Source organism: Hyaena hyaena, unplaced genomic scaffold (assembly GCF_003009895.1).
Source record: "Hyaena hyaena isolate Hyena2069 unplaced genomic scaffold, ASM300989v1 scaffold_493, whole genome shotgun sequence".
NCBI lineage: Eukaryota > Metazoa > Chordata > Mammalia > Carnivora > Hyaenidae > Hyaena > Hyaena hyaena.
In genome coordinates, this window is record NW_024081125.1 from 89,838 (window position 1) to 108,458 (window position 18,621).

General features: G+C 37.1%; 1 protein-coding gene across 1 annotated transcript in view; it reads left to right on the top strand.

Annotated features, from left to right (window-relative positions):
• The window catches only part of PPP4R4 (protein phosphatase 4 regulatory subunit 4), a 106,596-nt gene that overhangs the window by 51,953 nt on the left and 36,022 nt on the right, over positions 1-18,621 (top strand). The window contains exons 4-11 of the mRNA XM_039254559.1: positions 62-209; positions 727-800; positions 3,778-3,884; positions 4,691-4,798; positions 12,422-12,543; positions 14,996-15,118; positions 16,366-16,535; positions 16,873-16,992. Of these exons, the coding sequence (XP_039110490.1) occupies positions 62-209; positions 727-800; positions 3,778-3,884; positions 4,691-4,798; positions 12,422-12,543; positions 14,996-15,118; positions 16,366-16,535; positions 16,873-16,992 (972 nt within the window). The remainder of the gene's footprint in view (positions 1-61; positions 210-726; positions 801-3,777; positions 3,885-4,690; positions 4,799-12,421; positions 12,544-14,995; positions 15,119-16,365; positions 16,536-16,872; positions 16,993-18,621) is intronic.

Genomic DNA, 18,621 nt, shown 5'->3' on the forward strand with positions numbered 1-18,621 from the left:
TTAAAAATGAGAGGTTCTAACCTCTCCTCTGTGTAATAGCAAGCTCTTTCTGATTACATAGGAAGTCCTGCATGTCTCAGGGGTGGAGATGCAGTTAACGGCTGCGGTGTCGTTCCTGACCATTCTACAGGAAGAGTCCGTGTCAATTCATACATATGCTCACTCCTTCCTCCAAGTCATTCTGCTACATCTGGAGCACAGGGACGCAGGTCAGCAGCGTGGCATGCTGAGTTCTGTACTTATGTATCGTTTCCTGGATGTGGCCTTGAGGTCTTTTGAATCTTGTTAGTCTGATGAGCATAACTGAAGGAGGCCATCCTGCCCAAGATTTGATCAGGAGTATGACTAAGAACAGCCATGGCCGTTTCCTTACAGACCCCGCCAAGTTCAGTGTCCTTGAGAGCTGATGACTCATCAATTCATCTTATGATCTGTACTTACTTCTTAGAATTTTTGAATTTTACAATATTTAAGTTTATAGTAGTATTGTACAGCAAAACGTGCACATTTTGGCTGAAAGATATTCCCTCTCTCCCATTATTTTTACAGATGTAAATGTTTTCTAGATGTTGGCCAAAGCGAAAAAGAAAATAGAGGAACTTCTTAAAATAGTAATAAAAATAACTATCCCATTTTATTAGATATTGTTATAACTTGATGGCTGAGTTAAAACTAATTTGTGAGAGATTTAATTTGGCATTTTTCCCCCCTCCCTGTGTCAACCAGGAGTCAGCAATGCATGGCTGGAAACTCTTCTGTCTGTAATAGAAGTATTGCCCAAAGAAACCCTAAGACATGAGGTAATACTTTTTTTTTTTTGGTAAATGCTATTAAGTAAGTCACTCCAGGGTTTTTGTTTTAGTTTTTACTGAAAAGTGGTACTTAAAAATAAAAAGAATAAAGTCATTTCCCTCTCTGAAAGCAACACATGTTCATTATAGAAAATAGGAGCAATACAGAAAATAATAGGAAGAAAAATCATGGTTCTGTACTTAGCCAAGATCTGAAAAATCATTTCAGATTTTTTCCCTGTATATGTTTTTTCTTTGCCATATTAATAATCATGTTGAATTTATATGTGGTTGTTTTTCACTTAGGATTATTTTCCTGTGTTACTCCGTTAAACTCATTTGGTAGTAAATACAAAATATTTTACTTGGTAAACATTTAAGCCTGTTTTGAGTATTTTGTTATTAAAGTAAGGCATTATTGAGCATCTCTTCAGAGCTTTTTCTGTTTTTCAGATAATTGTCTTAACATTTTTAAAAAATGTTTATTTTTGAGAGAGAGAGAGCGAGAGCGAGCACACAAACAGGGGAGGGGCAGAAAGAGAGAGGGAGACACAGAATCCAAAGCAGGCTCCAGGCTCTGAGCTGTAAGCACAGACTCCGATGCAGGGCTAGAACTCAAAAACTGTGAGATCATGACCTGAGCCAAAGTTGGCTGCTTAACCTACTGAGCCACACGGCACCCTTCAGATAATTTTCTTAACTGTCACTTCCAAAAAAGTGGAATTACTGAGTCAGAGGGCATTCACATTCTTAAGGCTCTTACTAGCAATGTGTGAAAATGCCTATTTCTGGACTGTTCTCAGCAATAGCATTACAGTTTAATTTGATGAGCCAAAAAATGGAATTTTGTTTTAATTGGAATTTTTTTTAATGTTTTTTTATTTACTTCTGAGAAAGAGAGAGAGACAGCATCAACAGGGAGGGTCAGAGAGAGAGGGAGACACAGAATCCGAAACAGGCTCCAGGCTCTGAGCTGTCAGCACAGAGCCCGACATGGGGCTTGAACCCACGAACCGCGAGATCATGACCTGAGCCAAAGTCGGATGCTTAACCGACTGAGCCACCCAGGCGCCCCTTTAATTGGAATTTTTTGATCATTACGCTGTTGAATATTTTCTCATATGTTTATATCAATTCTAATCTTTTGGAATTGTCTGATCATATCCTTTGGTCACAATTTATATGTATTATTTTTCAAGGTTGCCAATCCTTTGTTATGTTTGTTGCAAATATGGTTACTAGTTTGTTTGCTTTTTAATTTTTAACATTATCCAATATACTCTTATCTAAAAGTCTTAGTAAATTAAAATGGGAGAATAAGGAAATTAGAAAGGAAATTTATTCTGTAATGAAATGATTTTTCACTCTTTGAACATCATCCCTGTATTCTTTTCAAATATGTCATGATTGACAAAAGTAGCTATCCGTCAAGGAAATGCCCTCTATGTATTTCATGAAGTGTTTTTGTCCTTTTGTGTTTTGACCACAATTTTGTGGTCCCATCTCAGTGCCAAAACACTTGCTTGACAATAGGAAGATTTACCGCAGTACGAGGATGTTTGTATACTTAATGCCAAACATCTAGATGATTAACAGATACTTAAATGTTGAACATAGTGTTTACGTCTGTTGTTTCTATTTTTTTGAAGAGTGCTATGTAGTAGAATGCAGTTTTTACTCCCGAATACCATACATTATTTTATGTGATTTTTAAGATTTTAAACATGCAGTTTATTTTATTTTAGATCTTTGAGTTTTAAATTATGCTTATCATTATGCATTCAGCATTTCTGGCTTCTTTGTTGAGAGGAAAAAAAACCAGTTGACATTTTTATTAGAGTCCTAGAATTTCAGAACTTGGGGGAATCTTAGGATGATGTATTTTAATTTCCATTGTATGTCAATGAGAAGTCTTGGGATGAGAAATAAGAAATAGCAAGATCGGGGCACCCAGGTGGCTCAGTCGGTTGAGCGTCCAGCTTCGGCTCAGATCATGATCTTGTGGTTTGTGGGTTCAAGCCCTGTGTAAGGCTCTATGCTGACAGCTAGCTCAGAGCCTGGAACCTGTCTTCGGATTCTGTGTCTCCATCTCTCTCTGACCCTCCCCTGCTCACGCTCTCTCTCTGTCTCTCAAAAATAAATAAAACATTAAAAAATTTAAGAAATAACAAGATTACCTGGACAGATTAAAGAGTGGGGGCAGAATCAGGATCCGATCTTTATAGTTCTTTGTAGTGTGTCCTGCTGTTGAGGTTTTGAGTGCCCGGAATGTATGCAGTACAGTATCACACTTGGGTTACTGCAGTCAAATGATAGAATTACTTAATAGAATGTATTTGAAACTATAATGTTTTGTATCCCTTTAGGACATATATAAAAATCAGTCTGTATAGAATAAAAACAAATTTCAGGCAATATGGTAATTTGCTTATTTTTCATTTCAAAATATGCATTTCAACAATTATACTTTATATGCAGGCAGATCATAACAGAATTCACCATAAGCTTTAATTCAGTTTTTATGTACCTGGTTGTTGTTGTTTTTTTATTTTTTTAAAATGTTTTTATTTATTTTTGAGAGACAGAGAGACGGAGACAGAGCATGAGCGGGGGAGGGGCAGAGAAAGAGGGAGACACAGAATCCGAAGCCGGCTCCAGTCTCTGAGCTGTCAGGAGAGAACCCAGTGCGTGGTTCAACCTTACAAACCTGAGATCATGACCTGAGCTGAGATCCGATGCTTGACCGATGAGCCACCCAGGCACCCCCTGCCTGGTTGTTTTTTTAATTGCGTAATTTATCATCATCTTTCCTTTAATAACCCAGAAGGCCAACAAGTTGATTCAGGTTATGTGCCACCTCAAATTTTAATTGAGGTTTCTTAAAAACACTTAGGACCTTAAAATATTCCTTGAGGAAAATAGCTGACATTAGTGGCAAGAATATATAAAACTTTGTGAATTTGTTCTCTAAATATTTTCTCTTTAGATCTTGAACCCACTTGTTTCCAAGGCACAACTTTCCCAAACTGTCCAGTCTCGGTTAGTTAGTTGTAAAATTTTAGGAAAAATGACCAACAAATTTGATGCCCATACGTGAGTATTTGTATATAATTTTTTTGTCTACTTTATTCAGTTAAGTCGATTTAAAATGTATGATGGTAGTATGATTTACTATTCTATTAGACTTATGTTACTGCATACTGTATACAAATTTAGTTGTTTTAACTGTAGAATTCTTATAGTCTACTTCATCTTCTGTTCAGATGCATTTCTTCTGATCTCATGGCTCTTCAAAATCAACATGGTTAACTTTTTCTATTTCTCATCTTAGTCTTTTCTGTCACACACCTCGTGTAGTTTTGAGAATAAATTGGTATTATTCTATAGATTTCCAAAATTGTCAAACATGACATAGAGATAAGACTTTCTGATTTCTTCCATTGTTGCTATAAATTCATTATTTTGAATAATTTATCTTACTTTGAAGTTTTATGGAGAATGTTTATAATTTATATGCTACTCTCTGCCCAGATTATAAATAACCAACTAGAAAGAACGGAATGTTATATAATTACGGCACAGAGTAAAAGACAAAATTGAAGATCATTTTGGTTGTTAGTTGTTAGAACCCACTTGCCTGGGTAGCCTTTTATTTTAGCTAAGATATTTAACTGTCCAAAATGGACCATTATTTTAAAAAGATCCAGTCATGTATATAATTTACAAGTAACAGGAGATAACATCCAAAGGTAATGACATGTAAAAATCCATTATAAAGTATAAAGCTTTATATTAAAACATATTTGTTATTATTAGGGTAAGCTAAGATTTTGATGATAACTGAAAATTTTAATTCATCTAAAACACCCACTTGCATGTTCCTTTCTTTCCCTTCTAAGCATTAAAAGAGAGATACTTCCTCTGGTAAAATCACTCTGTCAAGATGTAGAATATGAAGTCCGGTCTTGTATGTGTCGGCAGTTAGAGAACATAGCTCAGGGCATTGGGTAAGTATCATTTCAATTCCTTGTGTCCTATTCTTATTTCTGGATTGTCAGTCAGACATGTGTATGCTGTGCCTGTGTTCCATGACATCGTGCTGTTAGAGGGCTAAATTTTATGTGACCTTGAAAAATGATCGTAACAAGTACCTCCTGATGTGTGTGGATTAAGAGAGGTTAAAGTGAAGTTGCTTAGCATTCGTTTCATGTTCATTTCTTTCTTTTTCACTTTAAGTTGCTTTAGTTAGCATCCCAAACACCTAGACCAGCAGGGAAAATGTCCCAGTATAAGCCATGCTTGGACTATTGGCAGTAGCATTTCTCCGGGCGGGCGGCATATTATTGGGTCAACTCAGATGGGATTACTCAGTGGAAGTCTCTGTTTCCTGAACACCTCAGCATTTCCACCGTCTGCTTGTTGCGCCCCTTGCCTTTTGGTTGTGTGAGGCTCAGGAAGGAGGTTTCTAGGACAACAGTCTCTTCTCTTCATCCATAGAAACTGATTTCATGTCAAGGTATGATATTAAAGGAAGTTTTAGCTAAGAACCATCTTGGGAAATCTTTTTTTTTTTTTTTTTAAGGATCCTAAATTGATAGAAAAAACATGTGGGATCTCTTATTTTTAGTAGAAGTTGCACTGTTTTCACCTGGTTCTTTGTTTCACAAGCAAGGACAATCAAGTTGTTGCCATTTGTACAATTCTTTAAAAAAAAACTTTTTTAATGTTTATTTTTGAGAAAGACAGAGAGTGAGTGGGGGTGGGGCAGAGAGCAAGGGAGGCACAGAATCCGAAGCAGGCTCCAGGCTCTGAGCTGTCAGCACAGCACCTGAAGTGGGGCTCAAACTCATGAACCCTGATATTATGACCTGAGCTCAAGTCGGACGCTTAACTGACTGAGCCACCGAGATAACCCTGCTATTTGTACAATTCTTAGTGTAAAAAAAAAAAAAATTGGGGACCAGTGCTTAAGTCTTTAGGATGACTTCAGAATGTCATACAGATTCAGGTCCTCTGTCCTGTCCACCTTGCTGAATCGGAGGATGTAAGTGTTGTGTTAGAAGCTTAACATTGCAACAGTAATCCTCCTCTAATTTTGATTTCAGAATTAGTTTCTTTCTGATAGATCTTCTTAGGCTAGGCTGACTCTGAATCGTTGTGGAGCATAAATAATTGAGTCTTGCCCACTTCTGTGCTCCTTAATCAGGATCAGAACCTACCAGGAGAATATATCATTGTCTTTTTGTATTCCATGTTTTGTCATCTGAAATTTCACCACTATTAAAAAAAAAAAAAAAACAACAAAGGCTGGTCAGATTTGTTCCAATTTGCCTTCTGAAAATTAACATAGGATTATTGCTTAAGGATTAAGTTAGAAAAGAAAGGCTAGAATCTGCCTACCTTGTTAACTTACGATTCACTTCAACTAATTTGCCTGATTAAATTTATTTAATTTTGAATTCTCATGAACTATTAAAACACAGTCATAGGACTTTCAGGGTATCATGGCTGAAAACTACTATGACCTGATTCATACTTTTAATTCCCCCTTTGATAAATATATAAAACTAAACAGAGGTATACGGTTTTCTTCTTTCAGCATTGGAAATTAGGACCTTTGTTAAGATCTCATAACCACCAACAGGAATTTTCTACACACAAGGCTGGGAGAAGCCCTGAGAGAGTGGAAGGAGGTGGGAAGAGATAATTTCCAAGATTGCTGCCAATTTAAGAGAGAGGCTGCCCACTGCTGTGCTGGCTGTTGTGGTCTAAGGCGCTTGGGAATAGGAAGTAATGGGAGGAGGCCCAAGAGCAGTATAGACTTGGGTTTGTAGTTTTGTATTTGGTGTGGCTGACAGGGGAACAATTACTGACCACTTTAGTTTAATCAGAAATGAGCACCAGAAATTGTTCTTCATTGAATAAGATAATCAGGAAGTGGAATTAAGAGATTCTTGTCCAGGGACGCCTGGGTGGCTTAGTCGGTTAAGCATCCGACTTTCGCTTAGGTCATGATCTCACAGTTCGTGGGTTCGAGCCCTGCGTCGGGCTCTGTGCTGACTGCCAGCTCAGAGCCTGGAGCCTGTTTCAGAGTCTGCGACTCCCTCTCTCTCTGACCCTCCCCTGCTCACGCTGTCTCTTTCTCTCTCCTAGAAATAAATAAAACATTAAAAAAAATTAAAAACTTAAAAAAATAAAAAAAAGATTCTTGTCCAGCCAACATATCCATAAGAAATGAAGGCTACACAACACTAGAAAGCTGACTATGGATTGGGCACCAATTTAGGAACAAAGAGGGCAGTTCTTAGAATAATCAGATTAATAGTGAATGGTATAATGAAGAGATTATGCACATGTGTTTGTAGGAAAACAGTTGTATGGAAGAGACCTCTCTATGTACAGGGATGACTAAAGAGAAAAAAGAAACAAATGTGGAATCTACAAAAAGATTCATCAGTGTTGGAGGGGAAGAACAGATAACACTCAGATCGGAAAGGAAGAACATACTTTTGAAGAAATTGATCAAACTTCTGGTGACATGACAAATAAGATAACCTGAAAATTCCCCCATTATTAACGTATGACAAAATTCAACATCCATTCATGGTAAAAACTCTCAGGAAGCTAGGGGTGACGGGAACTTCCTCAATCTGATACAGGCATGTATGAAAAACCGACAGCTAACCTCATAATTAATGGTAGATATTAAGGTAAGAACAGGTCAAGGATAGTTTTTATCACTTATGTTCAACACTGTATGGGAGGTTCTAGCTATTGAAATAAGGCAAGAAAACGAAAATCCTAAAGGTCTAAAGATCTGAAAGGAAAAAGTAAAATGATTTCTACTTGTAGATGACATCACTGTTTACATAGAAAATCCTCAGTAATTTACAAAACAACTATTAGAACTAATTAATGGATTTAAAGATGTTTCAGGATACATACAAAAATAGATATATATAGATCAGTGGAACAGAAGAGAGTCCAGAAATAGACCTACATATATATGTGGCCAGTTGACTTTCAACAGAATGCCAAAGCAGTTCAAGGAGGAAAATCTTTTCAAAACACAGTACTGGCATAATTGGATATTCATGAGAGAAAAAAAATGAACATTGATTCTTACCTCACACTGCAGATAAAGACTAATTTGAAATTTATCACCTTCCTGAATAAAATCAATAACCTTCCAATGTCCAATGATATAATACTGCTAGTTGGCATTTACTTCAAAGTTAAATATCTTTAATATGACCTAGCCATTCTCCTTTTAATTATATACCCAAGAGAAGTGAAAATACATCCACAACAAGAGTTGTATTATATACACATGTTTATAGCAGCTTTATTTAAAATAACCCGACAATCTTAATGTCTACCGATAGATGAAGGGAAAAAGAAAATGTGGTATGTCCATACAGTGGAATACTGTTTAGCAAGAAAAAGGAATGTCATGCTGATACATGCAATATGACAGCCTCATATATCTAAAAATCATTATGTTAAGAGAAACGAACCAGATACAAAAAGAGTAAGACTGTATGATAAAAACAAACTGCAGGGACAAAAGGCATATCCATGATTCCTTTTTTCAGAGGCAGATTGTAGAATTCAGATATAATGGGATTGATGATTGGTTCTTGTCCTTTGCCCTTGAGTTTTGCCTTTTGTCAGATTGGAAGGGAGTTGATATAGGGGAGGCTAAGCAGCTTTATGTTCTTAACAAAGAGATGGAGATGAGTGGGTCCTCAGTATTTCTTTCAAGCCTAGGCTCCTTAAAACAGACCAGTGGAAAAGGCACAAATAAGAAGTGTCCTTGAATTGCTGTTGCTGACCTGGCCCACCATGGAACTCGGGATCATCTTCATCAGCATTTAGTGTGATCAGACTGCTACCATCAGATGACACTAAATTATGGCCAGCACCTGGGTAGATTTGTATCACACAGCCAGACCCCAGAATTCCAGGTTGGCTACCTGGGCAAGCTTGCTTATTTCATTCATCTTGCTGTCACTCACCCTGTACTTTACATACCCCGCCTTCTGATGTCATGGAAGGGTTAGGTTGTAATTATTAGCATGTTGGCTGATAAAACTGGACTCTTACATGAATAATAGAATCAAGCCGTCCCCAGATTTTTGTTCCAAATCCTTGTATGCCAAAAGCATTTTTAGTAGAAAAGATAATGACCTAGAATTCTGCCCTCGCCAGAGTGGAGTTTCCATGTGAAGTCAAGAAAAATATATTCTCGGGGCACCTGGATGGCTTAGTCGGTTAAATGTCCGACTTTCGCTTAGGTCATGGTCTCCCGGTTCGTGGGTTTGAGCCCTGCGTTGGGCTCTGTGCTGACTGCCAGCTCAGAGCCTGGAGCCTATTTCAGAGTCTGTGTCTCCCTCTCTCTCTGACCCTCCCCTGCTCACGCTCTCTCTCTCTCTCTCTCTCTCCTAGAAATAAATAAAAATATAAAAAAAAGAACTTAAAAAAAATTCTCATAAACAAATTAGCACAGGAGGTGTACAGCTCACATCTACTTCTTTTTTAAAAATCTTTTTTATTAAAAATATTTTTTAATGCTTTATTTATTTTTGAGAGAGAGAGAGGAGAGAGAGAGAGAGACACCATGAGCAGGGGAAGGTCAGAGAAAGAGGGAGACATAATCTGAAGACAGGCTTTAGACTGAGCTGTTAGCACAGAGCCCGACGGGGGCTCAAACCCACTAACTTTGAGATCATGACCAGAGCTGAAGTTGGATGCTCAACCGACGGAGGCACCCAGGCGCCCCCCACATCTACTTCTTGAAGAAGTTACTCAGCTATAATCCAGTTTATTTAAAGGAATTAATGAGAGAGAGTATCTGCATCTTAAATGTGTGGGTCTGCCGTGATACCTTATTTCTACTTTTATAATGTGACAAATGGGCAAAGAAAACAAATAATATACTCCATAAAGAAGAAATACAAGTGTTTAATAAACATATTCAGTGTCCTTGTTCAACCTCCTTAGTTGTAGAGATTTATATTCATTTAATGAATATGTATTGAGCACCTACCATAAGCTAGGGATTACTTACGGATGATATAATAGTGAAAAAGATATAGTCCTATAATATGTGATATTTACAAAAACAATAGTGAAATGCTCCTTTTACCAATGAAATCATAAAAGTTAATGATAAATCTTTAGTGCTTGCAAAGCACAGGAAACATCTTCATGTCCTACTGGGAGAAGCATAAATCTAGAGTCTTCTTGAATTCTATAATATACAAAAAATTTTTGCTTATTATTAAGCAAAAATATTATTCCATTTTAAGAGATGAGTATAAGGAATTAGTTTATTCCTGTATTGTATACAGGAGTTTGTTCCTGTATGAGTATAAGGAATTAGTTTATATCAAAATTTATGAATAATGTAAGTATACACTTAGGTAATATTTACTATGTGTGAGACACTCTTCTAAGCACTTGTATGAACTTAATATCCTCACAACCATCTGTTGGAGAGATAGCGATTGTTTCTTTTTTACAGCTGAGGAAGCTGAATCCCAAAGAGGATGTATGTAACATCAACAGGGTAGAAGCCTGGAGGCCATCCATTATCAGAAACTTTCAAAGTTTATTGAAGTAGAGGGTTTCAGGTTATTTATTTTTATGTACTTCTTAATGTTTTTTAAAATTTTGATAACACATAAAAGCATTCTTTTAATCCATAGTGCATAGTGGTTAGTGGCTTTAACATAGTTGAAAACGAGAACCCCCTGTTGGTGTTGACTGGTTGAAATGGAAATGTCCTCATTACCACTAATGATAAGCAGATTTGATTTATTCACTTTGCGTTTTCAGCATTCAGAACTCCTTGTACAGCTGTTAAAGACCTTTTGGTTCTAATTATTTTTATTTCTAATACCCAGATATAATTAAGTTGGGTTTGCATCACTATACCATGCTTGGGGAGCAAAGTCATTTGAAAGATGGGCTGGAAGTAACTTTTGACTGTAAATGGGGAGGAAATCTTTATCATCTTTTATTCTTAATAAACTCAAGACTTTCAATGGTACACAAATCTGTTCTGAACAAAATTTGTATGAAATAAATTTTTATGACCTTGGGGCCAGAATCTCTCCTCTTCCTTCACCTCCTGTTTCCTGTGTGTGACAAATATCTGTGAACGTTAATGCTAACATCTGTACCTGTGATCGTAGATTCACTTTTTTTTCTTAGCCTTATGCTAAAGAAGTGGGTTTTATTGGTGATTTTCTTGGCAATTTACTCAGAATCTCATGCAGGTATTTTATACGTGAAGAAAAAAGCATTGTTCAGAATAAATTTTTTATTGAGGTATAATTGACATAGAAAATTATATTAGTTTCACGTGTACAACATAATGAGTCTGTATTTGTATACCTTGCAAAATGATTATCATTTTGGTAAGTCTAGTTACCATCTATCACCTTACACAGAGAATTTCTTTCTCTTATGACTTCTATGGTTTACTCTCCTAGTAGCCTTCAAATGTGCAATGCAGTATTATTAACTATAGTCACTATGCTGTGCAGCACATTCCCCTGACTTATTTATTTAATAACTGGAAATTTGTAACTTTTGACCACTTCCCCCCTTTCGTAGATTAATTTCCTAGCAATTTTTGGCCCTCTGATCACACAAGTCCTTAGAGCCTGGACTCTCTAATAAGGCAGCCGCTAGCCATGTTTGGCTATTTAAATTCAGTAAAATAAAGTTAACACTTCAGTTCCTCAGTTATACTGATGACCTTATTTTAAACACTCAAAAGTCACATGTGGCTACAATACAGATTATAAACATTTCCATCATAGCAGAAGGTACAGCTTGACATTGTTGTCTTTGAGCCTTTGTGTTCTGCCCTAAATTTTTTCATGTTTTCTGAAGCTCTTACTGACTTTCTTATCCTCTATTAGGTTATAATTCATGCCATCTTCTGTCATGTGTCTAGGAAGGACATGTGATAATGCGTCACATTATAAGCCTCCCCTTTATCAGCAGGTGTCATTGCAATAGCATCTTATTTCGGTGAATAAGCAGAAACTGATTAAAGTATTGAATGAGAACCATCTGTGATTGTATTATAAGTGTTGCATATGTCCGGAAAGCATGGATATTGTGTTTCGTTCTTTTGGAGAGAGCATCTAGTGCTATATAGCCTACTAGATAGGAACTAGTTACTGTAAAGTTATAGTTTAGGTAAATGAAAACATAATTCATCCCTTGAAATTGAGATAAAAAGATTTTAAGTTTTCTACAGTCACTACTGTTAGATTTTTCTAGTTAGTCCAGATCATCTGCTGAAGTTGCTTAAAGTGAAAACCATTTACAAATTATAACATTTAATGTAAACTTCTAGTCGTGAAGATCAGTGTAGGTAATCCTGTTATCCTGCTGGAACTAGAATTGATTTAAGTAACGAGATAATTATGATTCATGTTTCTTATGTTTATATCATGCTTTCCAGCCAGACTGGAAGCTTCTGAAGACCAGGAGCCAAATCTTTATGGTTTTTCCTATTTTCTCTAGCGCCTGGCCCCATGACTTGCACTTAATAACTTCTTGCTATAACGTATGAACTGATTTATTTTCTTCTATTGCTTCTTGTGCAGGACAGAACTTACAAAAAGCGTGGTGCTCCCTGAACTAATAGAACTCTCTAGGGATGAAGGCAGCAGTGTGCGGCTTGCGGCTTTTGAAACTTTGGTTAATCTGCTTGATGTGTTTGATGCAGGTAAATCTTCATGCGGACACATCTTTGCTTCTGAAAGCAGTGTTTTTCCCTGTTTTGTACCACTGATAGGGAGTAAAGAAAGCTAAAGGATAGAATTCCTTATTTTGTTTTATGATGAGCATTAAACCTCCCTTCCTCTGTCTCTTTCTAGTTCTTTCTGTTGCGGCACCTTCTCTGTTGCCACTTTTACCCTCCTAGCATCCTACGTTGCTATGTACATAGCATAATACATACATGTACTATGTACATACCTCTCTCTTTTCTCTCATCCATGTTTAACTGCCTTGTGTGGGGGGCTAAGCATTGGCTTGGTAATTAGGCTTTAACTTGCTCAACTAATGGACCCTTAGAAAGATGTTGATTAAAGCAATAATATTCCTTCCTTAATATTTTAATGCTAGAAATCTCCAGGGGAGATTTTCTTCCATGGGGAGGAAAAATTTGGGATGAAGTGTTTGAGGGGGAGTGGGTAAGGAGGTGTTTCTTAGGGCTGTGCAAATCAAATCACAAAGACATCACAGAGACCATTAACAACTCTGCGAACGAATGACTAGACTTTTGATGAATGCTGGACATTAATTTATCGGTAAACATTAACCATTTTGATACGGTGAAATTCGGAGGAGTAAATATCAAGTACCTAGGTGCAAAACTCTGTTGTGTAATTACAGGATTGTATTTACTTGGATTAACAACATTTTACCTGAACTAGGAGAGCCTCTTAAAGATTATTGCAATGCGGATAATAACTATGTATGACCGTTACAGAAGAGTCACTTAGCCTGTATATGAGCCAGAGGAGTAAGGACTATAATGCATGAAAATAGACACGTGAATGAATCTCCTTGTCCTAGGGGGCCTTGGACCTTCCCCGCTGCTCTCTTCCTCTCACTGTCCGCACTCAGGTGTCACAGATCTGGGCGTAACCTATGTTGGTGGCTTTCCCTGCCATTCCTTCCCGCTCCGATACCACTTGTCATCCCCTTAGCCATGAAACTCTCCCACACCGCCAGCCTTGCCACATACTAATTTTTCTCCGTTTTGTCTCCTTCTATTTTCCTCCTAACCAGCTTCCTTCAGTGCCCATTGCAAATACAGTTTCCTCTCTCGTTATCTCCCTAAATGTCTTAGGCCTGGGTTGGCCAGCTGTGGTCTGCAGGCCAAATCCTGCTCTACCTGCTTATGTAGCTGAAGTTTATTGGAACATAGCAGTGCTCATGTGGCTAGGTATTGTCTACAGCTGATTTCATGCTCTAGTTGACAGAGTAGTGACAGATACACTGTGAGGCCTACATTTACAAAAATTGCAGACCCGTGCCTTATACCCACTACGGAAATAGTGATCACATCGTCTTATTATAGTTTTGGGGTTTGGCTTCTTTGCTGGTCTGCGTTTCTCAAGTTCAGACCATTTATTACTCAGCTGTCGACTTCTGCTTAGTATAATGCTTGTTCTATACGAAATACAATGAATGTCTAATAAATGTCATTTGGTTAAAACGGTAGATGTGGTACTGAAGCGTAATGATAGTAACAGTAATAATAATAATACTACTAAACCTGTTGCAGCATTTTGCTTAGTCTTGTCAGACCCTTAATAGTGCTTCATTTCTGAAAGTTTAAGGGAATGATGGGAAATTCAGAGTGTTTAGAATCAAGATGTTAACGTTGCTGTGATATATGAGAAATTTATAACCTAGCAGACATATTTAAAAATATCGATTAACTTCTTTTTAAAACATTTTTTAAATATTTATTTTTGAGACAGAGAGAGAGACAGACAGAGCACAGGCAGGGGAGGGGCAGAGAGAGGGAGACACAGAATCTGAAGCAGGCTCCAGGCTCTGAGCTGTCAGCACAGAGCCGGACGTGGGGCTCAAACTCACAAACCATGAGATCATGACCTGAGCCGAAGTAGGATGCTTAACCGACTGAGCCACCCAGGCGCCCCACACAATATCGAATCGCTTCCTAAGGAAGTGTCCTTTAAGAAGTAAAAGTTTTGAAATTCAATAAACAGAACATATTATAAGCTAACAATTTCGGTCAGAAAAAGCTGCTCCCTGGTATGAGATACCCGCAAACCAAGTGACACCTGTGTCCTGAGCCTGCCGCTTATCCGTTCACGTCAGCGGTCCCGGGGCTTCATAGTTATTCAGCCTCAAAGCCTCAATCCTTGAAGCTTTTTAGCTTGTCATCCCTCTTTATAGTTGGTCTCTGTGGCCCAATGGCCACGAGCCTGAGCCCCTCAGCCTGGCGTTAAAAGTTTTGCTGATCTCAGCCCTATCCTGGCTACCACGCAGCTCCCCGACCAGGGCTTGCAGAGATGATGTTCCATAACTGTGTGGCCAGCGTAGTGATTGTCCTTTCTGGAATCTGTATGTATGCATTTCTACATGTGCAGCGTGGGTAACTAGATCTAAAGTCTGTTTTGTTCTGTTTTGTTTTCCAGATGACAGAAGTCAAACTATCCTTCCCTTAGTGAAATCATTTTGTGAAAAATCTTTCAAAGCAGATGAATCAATTCTTATTTCCTTATCTTTCCATTTAGGAAAGCTATGCCATGGACTATATGGTATGATCTACCTTAAGAATTTCTTTTTTTTTTTTTAATTTTTTTAAATGTTTTATTTATTTCTAGGAGAGAGAGAGAGACAGCGTGAGCAGGGGAGGGTCAGAGAGAGAGAGAGTCACAGACTGAAACAGGCTCCAGGCTCTGAGCTGGCAGTCAGCACAGAGCCCGACGCGGGGCCCAAACCCACGAACCGTGAGATCATGACCTAAGCGAAAGTCGGATGCTTAAGCGACTAAGCCATTGAGGCGCCCCAAGAATTTCAAGATTGTAGATAATTGTTTCCTTTTTTTTCTACCTCAGACACTAGACTTGGGTTCCCTAGTTGTTAAACCTGTCCTTTAAGGGTAGAAAATCTTAAGAAGTCTTAGATTTTTGATAGCACAATTTAGAACACATTTAATAACTTCTTTTTCCCTAATAGAACCTATTTGAAAGAACAGTGACAGAATGAAGTAGTCAATGGCCCTTTAAATTTCTGAATATTTTCTATTTATCAATTGGCATCGATACAGTCATATTAACTATTGGTGCATATGAAGTATACCCTTAGTAACTATTTGTCGGGTAACTAATATATCATGTGAGCAGTTCGGCTTAGAATTTAGAATAATACTCATGACTTGGCATTTTGAAGACGTTACTCAGTTCTTAGCTTACTGTAATAACGTAAGCATAAATTAAATTATAGCCATCTGCTATACTAAAGCATTTTTACACATGTATATTATGGGCTTTTAATTGGCTGTTGAAAATAAGTTTTGCAGTACATGAGTTCCTAGCACTCTAAGATTTAAAGTTACGAATATGGAACCAGTCTGTTGATCAAAAATATTTAGTTACTTTGCCATCTTTTAGATTGAGTTTTTAAGCGCTCTCTTTGCAGACACACATACATGTCTTTTCTGCAGGCAGTAAATAGCAGTAATGGTCCTTACATGTTATTGTTGTAGTGACTTGTTAGTGGCCTGTGGTATGATACAGGCTGCGCAAATTCAGTCATAATTGCTGCGTTGCATAGTTTATTCGATTAAATTTAAAGTATTATTAAAATCAACATAAAGTGAAACAATAGACCCTTTGGATTTCTCCCTAATAGGCACTCTTTCCTCATCGTTGCTTTTATTTATGATCTGTAACAGTTTACTTGAGTATTTGCTTCCCATTATGTAAGTGCTGTAGTTTGCTTTTCTCTCTTTATTTTTTGTTTTCAATGAAAATGTTGAACAAAGGTTTTACATTTGTTTTAGGAATTTTTACTCCAGATCAGCACTTGAGATTTTTGGAGTTTTATAAGAAACTCTGTACGTTGGGTTTGCAACAGGAAAATGGACACAATGAAAATCAGATTCCACCCCAAATCCTAGAGCAGGAGAAGAAATATATTTCCGTACGGAAGAACTGCGCTTATAACTTTCCGGTAATTAATTATGTGTTTCTACTGACAAAAGGTTTTGATGATACCTTTAAAATATATGAATAGATAGCGTTAAAAATCCATGGCCCTATTTGACCCTGCTGGTTAGCCTTATGTCTGGTATAGACAGTAGGTACTGAGTAGTATTGGTATAATTTACATTTATCTTTATGTGTAAATTAGAGCCATATGAATGCATTTGGATCTTCCGAATGTGATTTCTATCTAAATTATTATTTAGAGGACGTGATTTCAATTTAAATGAAATGATTGTAATATTAGGTATTGATGCATGTTTTTCTCTCCTTCCCACTCATCTTCTCCCTTCCATCTCCACCAGGCCATGATTGTTTTTGTTGATCCTAAAAACTTCCACATGGAACTCTATTCTACATTCTTCTGCCTTTGTCATGACCCTGAAGTACCAGTCAGATACACTATTGCCATTTGCTTTTATGAAGTAAGTGTGAAGAAGTATTTGCTCTTTACAGTTGTTAAGTCCACATATATGTATATACACATATATGTGTGTGTGTATATATATATATATATATATATATATATGCTATAGATGAGTTTTTGATATTTTGTATACTTCTGTTTATAAAGGTTTATTATGTGATACGGGCCCCATCTCTTTCATATTTTAGTCCTAACTGTTATTTTAAAGTTTCCATAATTCTCTTTTTAGTGTGTTTACAGAATTCATTTACATAAGCACATAATATTCATTTATCATTTATTAGTCCATTCATTCAGTATATCTCTATTAAAGTGCTTACTTTAAGCCGGCCATTGTGGTGTCAATATGGGTATTTCAGCTTTGGAAGTAAAATCAGGTTTTATATGCTTTACAATACTTATATTTAACTTTGCATCTAAACTCAAGAACCTGAGAATAAATGGAAAATTGAGTGACAGGTTATTTATTGTTTTTCTGTGAATGGATCGTCTTTTCATGAACATACCTGTTAGGTTCAGCTGTTACAACAACTCTCTTTAATGGAAGAAGCAAACATGAATTAAAATTATAAGATGAAGGTAATTAACTTCTTAACCCTTGATGTTGAAATTTGGGTGTGTGTCTTGGACAATCCCAGGAAGCACACGTTCGCTATATAGTTGCAGTAACATGGATAAACGATAAGTTAACAACTCCAAAATATAAATCTGTCTTTGTAAATGGCATAAGAAAATATTTCCTGTCTTCACAAGAGATATCTATTCTTAACTCTCAATAAGAATATTTCAGCCTCTTGCTTGCACCGGCTTCCTACCTCAGAGCACTGTTTGATTAGCTGCAAGTGCAGGAGAAATCTGTAGCACTGTCATTATGTGGCTTGAGACTCTTGAGTGCTGGGTGACAGTCTTCTTTTGAAGAATACATTTCCTGTTATGAATGAAATGTTTGTCGTGCAGAATCTAGGAGATATTTCCCTTAACTGGGATAACTAATTAAAATAATTCCCGTATTGTACAATGAAGTTATCTTTGTAAATATACCTATAGAAATATGCTTTTGGAGGAGGGGATGAGACAGAGGGCGCTGGCTGGCTGAGGGAGATACCTTCTCCAGGGCGCATTAGGTGGGCATTTAGTCTTGGTCACTGTGTGTGCTTGTTGCTATTAGATTAATGGTCTCATGAGGTTAAGTTTCTGAAAACGCAATGGTTTATGTAATATTAGAGTTTGTACTTCTGTTTATTTTTATCTCATCCCTCTAAAATTTCATCTTTATTTGTGTTTTAGAGTGGACGTAACATGTTAGCACCGTAGAGATAAACATCTTGAAATGTGTACACAAAAATATTGCACTGGTAGGCGTGAGTTTAGAAATTGTGGATCTAGCTATTTGCTGGGTGGCTAATTGCCACGTCCCCTCAATCATACCATGTAGGTAGGCTGGTCATGATGCTCTTCTCCAAAAATGAATTGTTCATCTAGGTTTGTCCTCTTAAGTAGTGAAAATCCGACTCGGGAACTTAAATTTTCCTCACAGGGTTATTGTTAAATTCTGATAGTTACTTGCCTATATCCTAACTTGATTCTTGTTTTTCATATTCTTGTTATTTTGTTATCTTGTTTTCAA